Source organism: Mixophyes fleayi, chromosome 1 (assembly GCF_038048845.1).
Source record: "Mixophyes fleayi isolate aMixFle1 chromosome 1, aMixFle1.hap1, whole genome shotgun sequence".
In the NCBI taxonomy this organism is placed as follows: Eukaryota; Metazoa; Chordata; class Amphibia; order Anura; family Limnodynastidae; genus Mixophyes; species Mixophyes fleayi.
In genome coordinates, this window is record NC_134402.1 from 339,318,157 (window position 1) to 339,333,368 (window position 15,212).

At 41.5% G+C, this 15,212-nt stretch overlaps 1 protein-coding gene across 1 annotated transcript in view; it reads right to left on the bottom strand.

Annotated features, from left to right (window-relative positions):
* Positions 1 to 351: 351 nt before the first annotated feature.
* Positions 352 to 15,212, bottom strand: part of LOC142108711 (somatomedin-B and thrombospondin type-1 domain-containing protein-like) — a 44,050-nt gene continuing 29,189 nt past the window's right edge. The window contains exons 4-5 of the mRNA XM_075192550.1: positions 2,406 to 2,564; positions 352 to 1,649 (exon numbers count right to left, since the gene is read on the bottom strand). Of these exons, the coding sequence (XP_075048651.1) occupies positions 1,544 to 1,649; positions 2,406 to 2,564 (265 nt within the window). The 3' untranslated portion in view covers positions 352 to 1,543. The remainder of the gene's footprint in view (positions 1,650 to 2,405; positions 2,565 to 15,212) is intronic.

Sequence of the window (15,212 nt, forward strand, 5' to 3'; positions counted from 1 at the left end):
ATGACTGTCTGATTAAATATATATATATATATACATATATATATATATATATATGTATATAAATATATATATGTGTGTAGTTTGTTATGATGCTATTACTGTGTCATATTTTAGTTAGTCTGTTATCTTTAACCTGAAGGTTGTTAATTACAGTCCAATAAAAGTTTTTATTCATGACATAGGGGTTTATTTACTAAACTGGGTTTGAAAAAGTGGAGATGTTGCCTATAGCAGATTCTATCTATCATTTATTTATTCATTCTACAAAATGACAGCTAGAATCTGATTGGTTGCTATAGGCAACATCTCCACATGGTGTTTTCCACATCTACCAAAGACGGTGAATTTAAGAACTGCCAGGTTTTATTGTTTTTCCAAGTTGTTCAGATGAAACTAATCACATAATTATATTTAAATGTAATTTTGGACACATTTAAACACCCACTAAAAACTAAGCAATTCATCCTCTGGTGGCTGTTGATTCAGTCACTCACTATGTTTATCAAAAATGTTATTTTAAAATAGTATTTAACCTTTGTAGCATCTCTAGAATACATAAAGACATTCCATGCAAGTATGCAGAATAAATTAACGAAATGTGTTACATACTGTCACCGTTATCTGGATAATCTTACGATTAGGTGAATATACATTTATTAGGACATTTTCATGTCATTTTCACTCTTGGCGAATTGCAGCAGGGAGGAGTAGAGCACTCTGACTGGTGGCAGTGTAAGGTTGGAATTGTAACTCCTAATGTATTACATTGTGTTCTAATTTTAATGTCCTAGTAGCCTTACAACTAGAGTAGAGATGTGCAAAATTTTACACGAGTTCCATTAATACAATTTCTACATCTGCTTTTGCTTTGCTGCCCCGTAGAATGCCATTATGCAGTGTATGAAAATGTCAATTTTCTGGAATGGATAGAGCTGGAATGATGATCAATTAATTCTGCTGTGTAGTTTTGGTTGGGATAGGACTATGAACATTAAAGGCCAAATTCCACTAGGCAAATCATGCAAACTTTTGTGGCCAAATGCTGAACAAGGAGAATATTTTGCAGAACAGTTTTGGGAATTTCAGTCATCTCTACTTAGTATACTTACTATGGTTAGTTTAGGTGCTTCAAGTTGGTCACAGTTCATGTTTTCATACATCACTGAGCCTTATCTTACCTCCTGAAAGATTCACAAGAAGATACATATGCAGATCTGAGGTTTTGTAACCCTGCTTGGTTAGCCAGCAAAGCTATAATTTAAACACAACTTTTCCCATGCTGGTCTACAAATAAAACTTCAGAAGCCACTTCACATCTTGTAGAGTTGAGAAGGGCATCAGAAACATGACCCTGTGACATGAAGGGAAAATATATATTCTCACAAATTATTACACAATAGTAAAATTAAAATGGAGAACAGCTTCCCTCGAAGCAAGTTACAGAGGTAGGTATATGAGAGGTAAATTATTTGGCTTTGTGCTTTGCAGGGCACAGCAATGTGTGCGACTGCTGCCCTACATCCAAAGACGATGATTCTCCTTGTCACACAAAAAGGAAGGAAAGGATCTGGCATGTGCAGTCTTCTCTTAGGTCTTCCTGTACCCAGGAGCCCTGGCACCCAGGGAGGGAGGCAGCAGTCCAAAATGTCCTACAAATACAAAAAAATAGGTGGATTAATGCATAGCAGTAGCACCTAGCTACGTTCTGATCTACTCTTTTACATAATTTACATTTTTTTACATCACTTTTCCATACTTATCAAAATTGAAAAAACAATTTTCAGGCACTCTGCTGATCGCCAGGTGCTTCTCTATGGTGGCAAACGCTATATTGGCTTGACCATTGGAAATGGTTATAATAATGTTTTATTGAAAATGAAATACTCAGCCTTAGTAAGTTTTACTCCACAGCCAAAATGGTGGTACAATGATTAGCATTACTGCCACTCAGTTCCAACAAGGGTGATTAGCAGTTTATTTGGCTTCTGGCAAAATAATGTGTGTGTATGTATGGTAGGGAATATAGATTGTAATCTCCATCGGGGCAAGGAATGATGTGTATGATTAAATATTGTCTGCAAAGCGCTTTGTAATCTATAGGTGTTGTATAAATAACTTAATAAATAAATAGATGAAGGGTTCAGACCTTTGTGAGATGGGATCGGTGTATGTTTATCTATCACAAACTACTGACTATTAAAGATTAAAGATCAAGGACGTACAAGTGGATTATTGATGTTATATATTTGGACCTGTCTCCACCCCAACCCCTACCCCTTTGTTTCCTCAGAAGACCTGGGAATTCATGTCACCTTGTTCTTTTTTTTCTTTACAGAACTATTTTACTTTCTGCAATATTAATAAGAAATGTCTTGTCTGCATGTATCTGCCTAATGTACACTTACCTTGCACCTGCAATGCCATCCCCTAGGCATCGCCCATTTGCACCCGCCGCCTCCGCTTGGCACTCTACACACACAAGTTGTTCTCGCATTAGTTGTCTTGTCCAGGCTTGCAGTCCACAGACAGGCCCCACATGTTTCAGCCGGAAGTAGACACAGTAACTAAGGAATGAGAAAAAATGTCTGATTTTTTTTTTTAATACTTACAAATAAGTTTATATTGCTGGCAAAGGAACAATATGAAACTGCAGGTCACTTATTTGCATTGTACGTATGCCAGCTTGTTTAGTTTCAAATCTATGAACTGGATTCGTACATAATTTGTTTAATTTCAAATTGGGGTACATAGTTATTAACATTGGTGTAAATGTGCAGTAAGTTATTACGAACAGATATTCGATTTCTTTATCCAACTTGCATTCCTTTAGCTGTTGTGTGGAATTGGTGGATATACTGTTTATTCTTTCAAACTAAGACCACCCTTGATATACCAAGTCAAGGAAGCGTCTATCTGGGCCATCTGAAGACATGCAGATACCATGTTTCATTCTCCAAATCAGAACCATCATTTTTTTTTTTTTTGAAAAGATATTTTATTGAGTTTTTCCAAACAGACAAAAAGGGAAACAGGCAATACAGGTGAAAGAAAGCTGCAACGAAGTTTCCACGAAATATAAACAGTATATTGTTAATGATATGAAGAAGCAAAAATAGATTTAAAGAGGAAAGAAGGGAGGGGAAAGAGAGAGGAAAGAATAGGGGTGAGAGGGACGGGGGGGGGGAGAACCATCATTTTTAATCCGCTCTACACTCAATGCAGCTACAAGACTCATCTTCCTTCCTTGCCGCTCCTCCTCTGCCTCCCCTCTCTGCCTTACCTTACACTGGCTCCCCGTCCCCTACAGAATCCTTTTCAAACTCCTGATCATCACTTACAAGGCGCTCTGCCAGTCTACTGCCCCCTATATCTCTATCCTCCTCTCCATTCACACTCCTGCCCGCTCCCTGCGCTCGTCCAATGACCATCGCCTCTCCTCCACCCTGATCATCTCTTCTCACTCCAGAATCTAAGACTTCTTCAGTGCAGCCCCCTTCATTGGAACGACCTTCCCCGCTCCATCCGTCTTTCTCCTAATCTGTGCTCCTTCAAACAGGCTCCATCTTTACTGCATTAACCTGCCTGGAGATTCTGAAGTTTTGGTATTTTTTGTTTATTGTTCAGTTATGTTTCACCCTGTATGGTCTACTGTTTGTGCTGTGTACGGCGCTGCAGAACTCTTGTGGCGCCTAACAAATAAAGGATAATAATAATAATAATCAGGCATTTTAAACGTGTTACAATCTAGAACAAACAAATCTGACAATAAAGCAGGAAGGAACTGGGGCCCGCAGGTGAAGGCCCATCACTGTTTTATTCCCTTTGAAATAAGGTCTAGACTACCTTGTTAGCTTTTGAGATGACCCCCACCTTTGGATTCTTTAGTTTGAACTAGCCTATGATCTACAACCCCCTGGAACTTCCTGAAGCCTGGACCAATAGAAGCAAGCCACACCATCTGCATTGTTTTACTGTATTTCTGTTAGCATATAAGCAGGAGCTTTTCATCTAGTGTTCAGTCATCTTGACCAGAGCGCCTGCGATAAGTAACGGCTGTACTTATTATTATTTCGCTTGAATTATTCTGCTACTTTTTGAGAATATTTGTACGTTGGAAACACAAATCGAGATTCGACAATCGTTATTGGATAGCGACAAAACATACGTAACAATTTGGGGGCTCGTGCGAAGGTTACGTTACCGGACGATACGCAAGACCAACGGATTTCGGTTCCGCAATAAAGGGTGGAGACGCGTCATATACGGGTAAGAACGCAATGTGTTCAAAACCTGATTTTTACTCTGTGAAACCGAATGTCCGTTTTGCATAATCTGAAGGTGCGCTAACTTGAATCTAGGGATAAAAGAGAAAACTTTATTTTTGTTGTCATATTGCGTTTTAATATATTGTATTGCTTAGCGTATGTGTACTTCCTGCCTAGCGTATGTGAACTTCCGGTAGATTTGCCACGTGTTCAAACAATCGTTTTGATAGCTATTATACATGCATAGTATAATCACTTGTGAAAGCCTCTGAAACGTTATTACTATTGTTGGGAACTTTTGAATTTCTGTGCAGAAAAGGTGTATATTGTGTGATTTTGTGACGTAGATACACTGTTTTATTATGGATTGTGCTCAGTTGCTATCTGACGAGGCAGGTTGCCCAACTGAAGGACGGTATACGGGGCAGGTATACCGAGTGCAAAAACAAAGGGGGTTTTCGCAAAGCGCCACCAATAGATCGCAAGGTTTACTGATAATTAGTATTAGTAAGCAGTGCAATCTAACCGCACGGTAAGGACAACCGTAAGTGTGAATTGGGAGAGCAGCTTGGAGGAATTATATTGGAAAGGCTGGTTGATTGTATCGACTTTGTGCTACCAGTGATAATAAACTCAACAGATTTTGTGGTAGAGCCGGGGTATCGAAGGAGCTGATAGCCCTGGGGCCCACAGTGATATTTCTGTGTTAGGGGTCCTTGTCTGGTGAGAGAGGAAGCGAGTGGACGCGGCTTGCGGAAAAATGTCCACGGCCATTAGAGATCTCTAGCGGTAGATTGTTTGTAGCAAAGGGTTAAAAGTGTTTGTGGAAGTGTGGTCCGCATAGATTGGTACTGTTCAACATGGGTGCTAAGCATATGCTAGAGATGGCCAGTGTACTGCCTAAGGAAAGGCCTATTGGTTCAGCGAGGGTTCTTATGTGTAAGAAATATGGTGAATACACAACGGTGTATTGCGACACGTGGGTCAAGGTGACCAAGGATTGTGTTAGGCCTTTCCCAACAATAGGAAGTTTTAATTCAGAGGTACTAAATAATGTAAAATATAAAGTGTGGTTGATTAAGTCAACAAAAGTGAGAAATAAACATAATGATTGTTTGAAATTGTGGCAAATGGAAGGCAACACGTGGCAGGGAAGCGAGTGCACAGCGGAAGTAGGCAGGGCGAAAAGCGCGCGTTCAGCGGAAGCAGCTGTTGAGAAGCGTGGAGAACTTAGCGCAAGCGCGCCCCCGCCACCCTATGTGGCGGGAGGAGTAAGTACAGCCGTTATTAAAAATGAAAAGAAGGAATTTGCTGTTATATCCTGTTTTAAGTCAGTTTAAAACAAGTGTTTCCGAAGAAGAGGGTGAACCCACTGTAATTTCAGCCATTGCCCATGCTGTTAATATGCTAGAGGTTCAGCGTAAGTATGGAAAGGGGGCAATGGCTGAGATAGGTGAGAGTAGTGTGACCACTAGGAGGGATAACATCAAAAGTACTGAAGTAGTTACTCCTGTAGTTAATCCTGAAGATAGTGAACCTGTGGGTACGTATCCTGTCAGCACAATATCAGTTCCCAATGGGAAGGCAGATAAGGATGGTGTAGTTCCTTTAGGAAATGTTACAATGCATTGTCCTTGGACTAGATCAGAATTACGTTCCATTATGACTGAATTCCCAGATACTAGAAAAGAGTTGGCTAAGTGTCAGAAGTTTGTTAAAGACTTAGGAAATGCACACGAACCAACCAATAAGGATTTGCGTGTAGTGTTGAGGACGTGTCTTCCTCCCAATACTAACATACAAAAAATTATTAAAGATTGTTTGTTGGAGGGAGACGACACCTTGACAGATGAGGTGAATCAAGAGAATATAGAACAAATTGTCACACATTTAGCCATCTATTTTCCAGTAGTAGTAAATTGGAGTAAAATTTTCAACATTAAACAGAAAGATAGTGAAACAGCAGCAGATTACTTCATTAGAGGTATAGCAGCGATAACACGGTTCACTTGGATATCAAACATAGGTGAGGATCCACATCACAAGGAGGTAGCTGTAAGGGTATTAATGGATGGTCTTAGGGAAAATTTAAAGACGAGGGTACAAACCTCATCACCAAATTGGAGAGTCAACACAGTAGATTCTCTCAGGGAGTCTGCTGTGGAGCATGACAAAAATATTTTTAGAAAAAAGGAAGAGAAGAGTGATAGGTTGATGACGGTAAGTATACAGGCTCTAGAGGGAATGCATACACGACCACCAGCATACAACCCACATAACAAGAAACATAAAACAATCAGATGTTTCAACTGTAACGAAGAAGGACAATTCATAAGAGATTGCAAAAAGGAAAGACACAATACACATAGGGGTGGGTCACGTAAATATCCTCAAAGGAGGAATTCACATAGACTAGAAGACTCACACCTGCCCGCGCATGTTATAGCAGCAAATGCTGCGCGGGAAAGCGATAGTCAGCGCTAGGGGTCAGGTCATACCTGTAGTCTACAGCCAGTGAGGTTAACTGAGAGTCTGAGATAAGAACCAACAATGATAGTTGACATAGCTGTTAGGAAACAAACTTTCCTTGTAGATACGGGGACGGCCAGATCTGTGATAACCTCTCCTTTCAATCTACAGGTGACCAGTAAAACTATTCCAGCTATGGTGGTAACGGGAAGAGTGTTACATTATCCTCTAACTAAACCCACTAAAGTTACTATCGGGCCCCTGCATACCAAGCATTCATTTCTCTTGGCTGCAGCGGCTCCTACTAACTTGCTGGGAAGAGACTTGTTAAGTAAAATGGGATGTGACATATACTGTACCCCAGATGGTGTATTCCTAGATATATCAGAGAAGGTCATGCATGAGGTACAGGATATATTGGACACCCCTCAAAGGTTAATGTTGCACACTATCGTTATAGAACAAAGTCCATCTTAAGTAAAGGGGATGTTGCTGGAAATACCGGGGTCCCTATGGACCAGAGATGGACAGGACACTGGATTGATGGCAAATGTAGCTCCTGTGATGGTAAATCTAAAAAGTGGTAGGATAGCTCCAAAAATCCCACAGTATCCATTAAAACCGGAGGTGGAACTAGGGGTATATCCTGTTATTGAGAGGCTGATGCAACAAGGGATTTTAATTTGTACATCCAGCACAGCAAATAGTCCCATTTTCCCTGTGAAGAAGAGTTGGGTTAGGGGCTATAGATTAGTCCAGGACTTAAGGGGAATTAATAAAGTTGTTGAGAGCCAATTCCCCGTAGTGCCTATTCCAGCTGTCATCCTCATGCAGATTCCACCATCTGCTAGTCATTTTACTGTCATTGATCTATGTTCTGCTTTCTTTTCAGTCCCTCTTCACCCTGACTGCCAATACCTTTTTGCATTCTCCTACCGGGGGGGCAATATACATGGACCAGACTTCCCCAGGGGTTCATTGACAGCCCCAGTATTTTCTCCCAAGCCTTACATGACTGTTTACAATCCTTCCAACCAAGCAATGGGTCTGTTCTAATTCAATATGTGGACGATTTGTTGTTGTGCTGATTCCTTTATGTCATGTTTACATGATACTAAAGTGTTTTTGCGCCATCTCTCACAAACAGGGCACAAGGTGGTAAAGGACAAATTACAGCCATGTCAGACTAAGGTCAAATACTTAGGACACTGTCTCACCCAGGGACTAAGACACTTGACAACGGACAGAATTGAAGCTATACAACACATGACTCTGCCGCAGAGCCAAATGCAAATTCATACCTTCTTGGGGATGTGTGGATACTGTAGATCCTGGATCCCAGGTTTTTCTATTCTGGCATTACCATTGCAGGAGCTAGTCTCTTCCTCAAAACCAGAATGTGTCGTACACACAGAGGAGTCAGAGCAAGCGTTCTTTAATCTCAAAGATAGTCTGACTAGAGCACCTGCATTGGGAATACCTGATTGTGAAAAGCCTTTTGAGCTATACTGTATGGAAGCTGATGGTTGTGCAGCAGGTGTCCTCACACAGAAACATGGTGACGCTAGAAGACCGGTAGCATACTACAGTGCACAATTGGACACTGTGGCCAGATCACTCCCAACATGTCTCAGAAGTGTACCAGCAACTGCTCTTCTGGTAAGTAAGAGCGAGGACGTAGTATTAGGACATGATTCGACTGTCTATACACCCCATGCTGTATCAGCTCTGTTAAATTCAGCTCAAACCAGACATGTCTCTTCTGCTAGGTTCACAAAATGGGAACTAGCTCTGATGGCACCCTTAAACATCACCATCAAACGATGTAGCACCTTAAATCCAGCTACATACCTTACATATGTGTCTCAAGAGACACAAAGGGTGGGAGGTGAGGAGACTCTGGGTAGTGATAAGTTTGTCAAGAGTACTGATACGCATGATTGTATGGAGTACCTGAACCAGACCTTTACTGCAAGGCCTGACATACGTGACACCCCTTTAGAAAATGTAGATTTTACGTTTTATACAGATGGGAGTTGTCATAGACAGACAGAGACGGGAGAACTATGTACTGGTAATGCTGTTGTAGACAATCAGGATGTTGTAGAAGCTAGATCCCTAGCGTAATTCAGCTAATATATATACTGACTATAGGTACTGACTATAGGGCACGATTTTGGGGCCCTTTGGCATCTTAGAAACTTTACAAAAGCAGCAGGCACGCCAGTGGCACACTCACAACACATAAAAGGACTTTTGACAGCGATACAGTTACCCAGGACAGTAGCCGTCATAAAATGTAAGGCCCACACTTCTGAAGAAGACCCGGTGTCATTGGGCAACAACAGGGCGGACAAAGCTGCTAATTGGGCAGCAGGGCAACCTATGACTGTATCGACCGAGACTATGATGGTTTTTCAGACATTAGACATGCAGAAATTAATTGAAATGCAAGATTTGTGTTCCCTGCAGGAAAAGGCGGTCTGGAAGGCAAAGGGATGTGGTCAAGAGTCCTCAGGACTCTGGAGGGATGGACAAGGTAAGCCTGTAGCTCCCAGAACATACTATCCAAGCCTGGCTGAAGCAGCACACGGTCTGACTCACCTGGGTAAAGAAGGTATGTGCAAACTGGTGAGAGCATACTGGTGTGCTCCTGGATTTTCCTCTCAGACTGGTAGGAAGGCAATGTCATATCTTACTTGTTTGAGGAAAAATGTTGGGAAAACTTATCCAACTGAGCCATCACACATCCCTCCTACAGATGGACCTTTTCAGGTAATACAAATTGACTATATCCAATTACCACCTTGCAGGAATCTAAAGTATGTGTTAGTATGTATTGATGTGTTTTCCGGTTGGGTAGAAGCATATCCGGCAGCCACTAATACTGCTGTGTTCACTGCAAAGAAAATTGTACAAGACTTTGTGTGTAGGTTTGGTATCCCTAGAATCATCGAAAGTGATAGGGGTACCCACTTTACTGGTGATATCTTCCAAAATATGTGTAAGCTCATGGGAATCAGTAGCAGACTTTACACCCCTTACCGACCACAAGCCAGTGGTAAGGTGAAAAGAGTAAATGGTACTATTAAGAACAAGCTTGGTAAGATAATGGCTGAAACTGGGTTGGCGTAGACTGAAGCTTTGCCACTAGTCCTCCATAGCATCCGAACCACTCCTAGACTTCCTCTTAATCTGTCCCCCTTTGAGATACTTTTCGGCCGACAACCTCATTTGATCGTGAGTCCACAAGACGACTTAAAGTGTAATAATGAAGTGACTGTACAATATCTTATAAAAATGAGCAGACAGCTAAAGCAACAACAACAAAAACTAAAAATGCTGTCACCTGGTATGCCAGAAACGAACTGTCATGATGTTGAACCGGGGGACTATGTTATGATCCGCAATTTCTTACGCTCAGGTTGTTTAACAGACCGTTGGGAAGGCCCATACCAAGTGCTGCTGACCAGTACCACATCACTGAAGGTTGCAGAGAGAGACACTTGGGTCCATTCCACCCTCTGCAGGAAAGTCAGTAACCCGGAGAAAGTGCGAGACAAAGCTAAGACTGACAACACCGATCTGTCACTCATAAACCTGTTTCGGGAGATCTAAAGCCTGCAGTCAAGACACCTGAGCCAGAGACGTTGCCTATCTTTCCAGCAATGGAGTGGCGATTTTTGTTTTTCTTTTGTTCCAGGATTTTTCTTGTTTTCACTTTTTATAGGACACCCTATTTTTGTGAATGAGAATGGAGGACAGAGGAAGGTTATGGTAGTGATGAAATGGATATCGAGGGAAAGTTACTAGAATACTCAGAGCAGCCCATTATCAAGCTTGGTCCAGGGGTTATGAAAAGATCTGCTAGCTCTTGAACTCGGAGACAGTGTGAGGGGCTATTGTCTGATGAGTATTGTATCTGTAAGTTCTGTGACTCCCTAGTTGAAGAGAAGTGCATCCAGCGATGCCAGTCCACTGGTAATCTGGACGTGGGTGGGCATCCTCTAGAGGATTGTCACTCCTTAGTGGGTAAGGTTTTAAACCAAACTGAGTGCTGGGTGTGCTCTCATGTACCTCAGGGACAACATAACATAGGACTAGTGCCGTTCCCGCTAAACATCTCAGAGGTGCTCGAATTAAGGGGAGGGAGGTCCATAGAAGGGAAGTACAATAACACTAGTTCCTCTAGTCTGAAGCTTCGACAATATTCCTTCGACAGATCTTTACTGTGCCTGAATATCTCTCATGCAAAGCGTCTGGAGAATTGGGAAGCTGACCTATCAGATCAGACAATGGCTCGCCACACTCATTTTGGAGGGAGACTTGCAAGGTCACCAATAGGCAGGAATGTTGATGGACACCACAAATTAGGGCGTGTAACTAAACATAAGAAAGTATCCATTGGAATGGTCTCTATAGGTAATTGTAAGAATGTCATCCATGCTGACACGTATCTTGAACAAATCGAGACATTAGGCATGGGTAGTTTTGTCAAAAGCTTATGTTATATAATTAATGGACATACTGTTCCTTATGTTCTCCCTGATGATGTGTACTTTGTTTGTGGGAGAAAAGCTTATTCCTGGGTGACTCCGAATTCCAAGGGCTTGTGTTTCTTAGGTAAACTGGTTCCTGAAATCATGAGTAATAGTCATGAAGAAATGGTTGGTATTCACAAGGCTACATCACCACCATACATACACACACAGTATGAACACCATGGCAAGAGAAATATGATTCCTGGTGAGGAACCCATAGCTACAAAATTGATTAGTGAAACCACTGGTTTTCAAGTTATGGTTGCTCTAGATCTCACCAGGAACGCTCGGGGAACTTTAAATTTTAAATATATTTAAGACCTAGCTAAATTGATAGACAATATCACCAAGATGTATGATGACACTTTCAGGTATACGGGAAGGGAGCTACAAGCGTACAAGGAGTTGGTGCAACATAGGTTGGTACTGAATTATCTCACCTCTATTACTGGTGGATACTGTGTGACTCTGGCCACCCAGTTTGGTGTCAAATGTTGCACGTACATCACCAATAATACAGATGACCCCAAAGAGGTTATAGACCGGAAGATGGATGAAATTCTGCAACTGAAATGGGAATTTTGAAGGAACCATAATTATTCGTTATATGAGGTCGGGGAAAAGGTGGCAGGTTGGTTCTCGTGGTTGAACCCTATAAAATGGTTCTCTGGTCTGGGGGAGTGGGTACAGGAAATGGTTGCTAGCGTAGGTAAGCTCCTTCTCCTTATACTGGGTGTCATCTTAGCAATTGGTTTATGTGTCAAATGTGTTCCTACTGTGTTGAAGTGTGAAAAACAGTCTTCTAGGGGAAACACTGAAAACGAGACTGAAAGGGTGGTGCGAGATACCGAAGTCATGGTCTGTGAAGAAGTGTTGTATAATCCTGAACTTGAAACGGTGATTGTGTGATCGTTTATTACACTATCAAAGGGTGCAGCTGTCGAAGTCAGCAAATTGGATAAAGTCATTTCAATTAATATCGAGCAAACTTGGTTGTCTTTGTCTGAAAATATGCGTAGAGCACGCTACAGCGTGGAAGGGCGTGTTTAGCCGCAACACGTGGCAATAACAGTTTTACACTTTTGTATACATTCGCACAAACACACACATTTGTAAATAGTACACATTAATTGTAGTTGCAACACATAGTTATTTATGTCGAAATATAGTAGTGTTTATGTGTAATATTATATGTTATATGCATATTAGTAATACATATGGTACAGGTTAAATGAAAGGTGTCATGTCTGGTATCATATTAATCCCCTTTACATCAGCAGCTGTCCGGTTCATTCGGCGAAGAGATCGCACATTGCATACTCTAGTTATTGATGTTAGGGAATAAACCTTGAATATGATGCTGACTATAAAATGCTAATGGACTAGTTGAAACTGGAGTCTATGGAGCACATCCGCTGGAGAGATGACCCCCGCCTTTGGATTCTTTCGTTTGAAGTAGCCTATGATCTACAACCCCCTGGACCTTCCTGAAGCCTGGACCAATAGAAGCAAGCCACACCATCTGCATTGTTTTACTGTATTTCTGTTTGCATATAAGCAGGAGCTTTTCATCTAGTGTTCAGTCATCTTGACCACAGACTTCAGACCTGAATGATTGTTCACTGGATCCAGAGTGCCTGCGATAAGTAACGGCTGTACTTATTATTATTATTTATTAGAAATCGAGATTCGACAATCGCTATTGGATAGCGACAAAACGTGCATAACAGATATATCTAGCTAACTGTCCACAAATTAAGTCAGAACGAAAGGGGTTTTCTTTAACAACATTAAACCACATGCAGATATTAGATGGATTTGGTCAGCTAATAAGGCCTTCATTAGAGGTTCCTTTATGAAAACGGTCTTCCCAATTAAACAACAACACACTCAGACTAGGACCCTATTACAAGATTACTTATAACATGGAATCCAAGAACCAGAGCTCTTCCTCATCAACATTGCTTAAACAGACCAAACAATTTAAATCTGACCTATTAGCTATAAACACCACAGATGATGAGAATGCACTTTGTTGTAAGTTGTACATTTTACAGATATGCAAACAATCCATCCCAGGCATAAGTGATCAGTGTTTTTAGTGTCCGTGCACCTGATGGTTAAATCTCTTAGAACCCCGATGAGATTCATACTACTTTTTTTTCTTTACAACATCAGAGAAATAATACAGGTCACAAAATGTATTAAAAATATAAAAGGCAGACTATACAGATAATTCAATACTAGAATTTGAATGAATTATATGCAAACATGAAGATTCTAGATTTTGATGATCAATCTTTCGATATTTGAAAACAAAAAACAATAACATAGGATGACCTTAGATAATGAGACCTTGATAATATAAGAGATTCAGACTACTTTTCATAAGTACTATGCCCTAAGATTCCACATATATTCCTAAACTCCCCCATATGCCCCTCCCATGCCACTCAGACCTCCCTAAATGCCACCTACTTGCCACTCAGATTTCTCTACATGCCCCCCAGGCTACTCAACCTCTCCACATGCATCTCAGACTTCCGCTACATGCCAGTCACACCTGCCCTACATTTCTTAAAACACTAACCTCCACAGCCTGAGCCCACAGAGGAAATAGGCATGCGATGTAGAATACACTGCACATGCTTCTCCCCTTAGATGAGCTTTGAGACCTCCCTGCAGTGTGCAGGAGAAGTCTCATGACTCGGTAGCCAGATGCTCCCATTCAGTCTTATTTTCTGCTTTAAAACGGAGCAGAGAATGACGCAGTATGGGGGGAGAGAACTAGGGGGCAACTGCAGCTAGTGTACAGTCTGGGCCCCACCGTACATTATCATAGGGGGAAGGGCAGTCGGGATGTGGGGCCCACCGAAGATTTCCCCAGTACCCTTGTAGGCCACTGCAAGAAATGTCAACTAGTATTCCTACATCCAAGAAATGTCATGCAGTATTCCTACATTTGTTTTCATCTCAGATTTTCCTAGTTGTATTCCATTCAATAGGCAAGTAGCATAATTATTACCCTAGCTTAGGTGAATAGCCTTACTTAATTTGCCATATATCAACCCAGTTTGCTATTGTACCTAAATCTTTCTGAAGTGAGTAACTATTCAGCTTTGTGTTTATAACTTAAATATATTCTAATTGTAAGGGCATAAATAAAACAATTAAAAAAGGACATTGCCTAGATCGCTAGTTCTCTGAATTTGTGTGGCAACACAAACCCCAACGTACTAGCTTTACCACTTTGCGCAGAGCGACGGTTGGTGGTCGCAGGGGCTGTCCAGATATCCGCCTTTATTATAATGCTACACCCCTAAGTCAAGCCGTGGTGGGGTTTACAAAAAGCCAAGTTCCTCAGTGGATTGATCTGGAGTCTTCCTGCTGTAGTATACAGTCCATCGGTTTAGCACTGAGGGTTCCAATGGGCGATAGACCTCCTTTACTAAGAAAGCACCCAGTTGTTTTTTTTACCTGTCAGATTTGAGATTACTGTAAACTTCACTTCGAGACCACCTCAACCTCCTCCCCTATAACGCCTCTCTGGGACAACCCTGCTTTTCTCTCAGGGCAGTGCCTCTCTCAATTCAGAATGTGGCGGGAGAGGGGCATCAGGATGGTGGGGCTGTTTTGACCGCAGACCAATGTATTTCTCTGCTGCTATTGTGGGAAAAATTTGACCCCCCTAATGTCAGCCTGTTTGCTTACCTACAAGTGAGACACTATGTCTACCTCCTTCCTAAGCCTGAGATAACTAAACCTTTAATGCCCTTGGAGTCTTTATGTATGCACACACTCCTGCATAGGGCTATTATCTTTATCTTGTATAGCCTTCTTGCATCTTTCAAGAATTCCAGCACCCCCATAAATGTACTCTAGTGGAAGGCTGACTTTGGCAGACCACCGGGTGAGGACACATGGGAGACAATCAGAG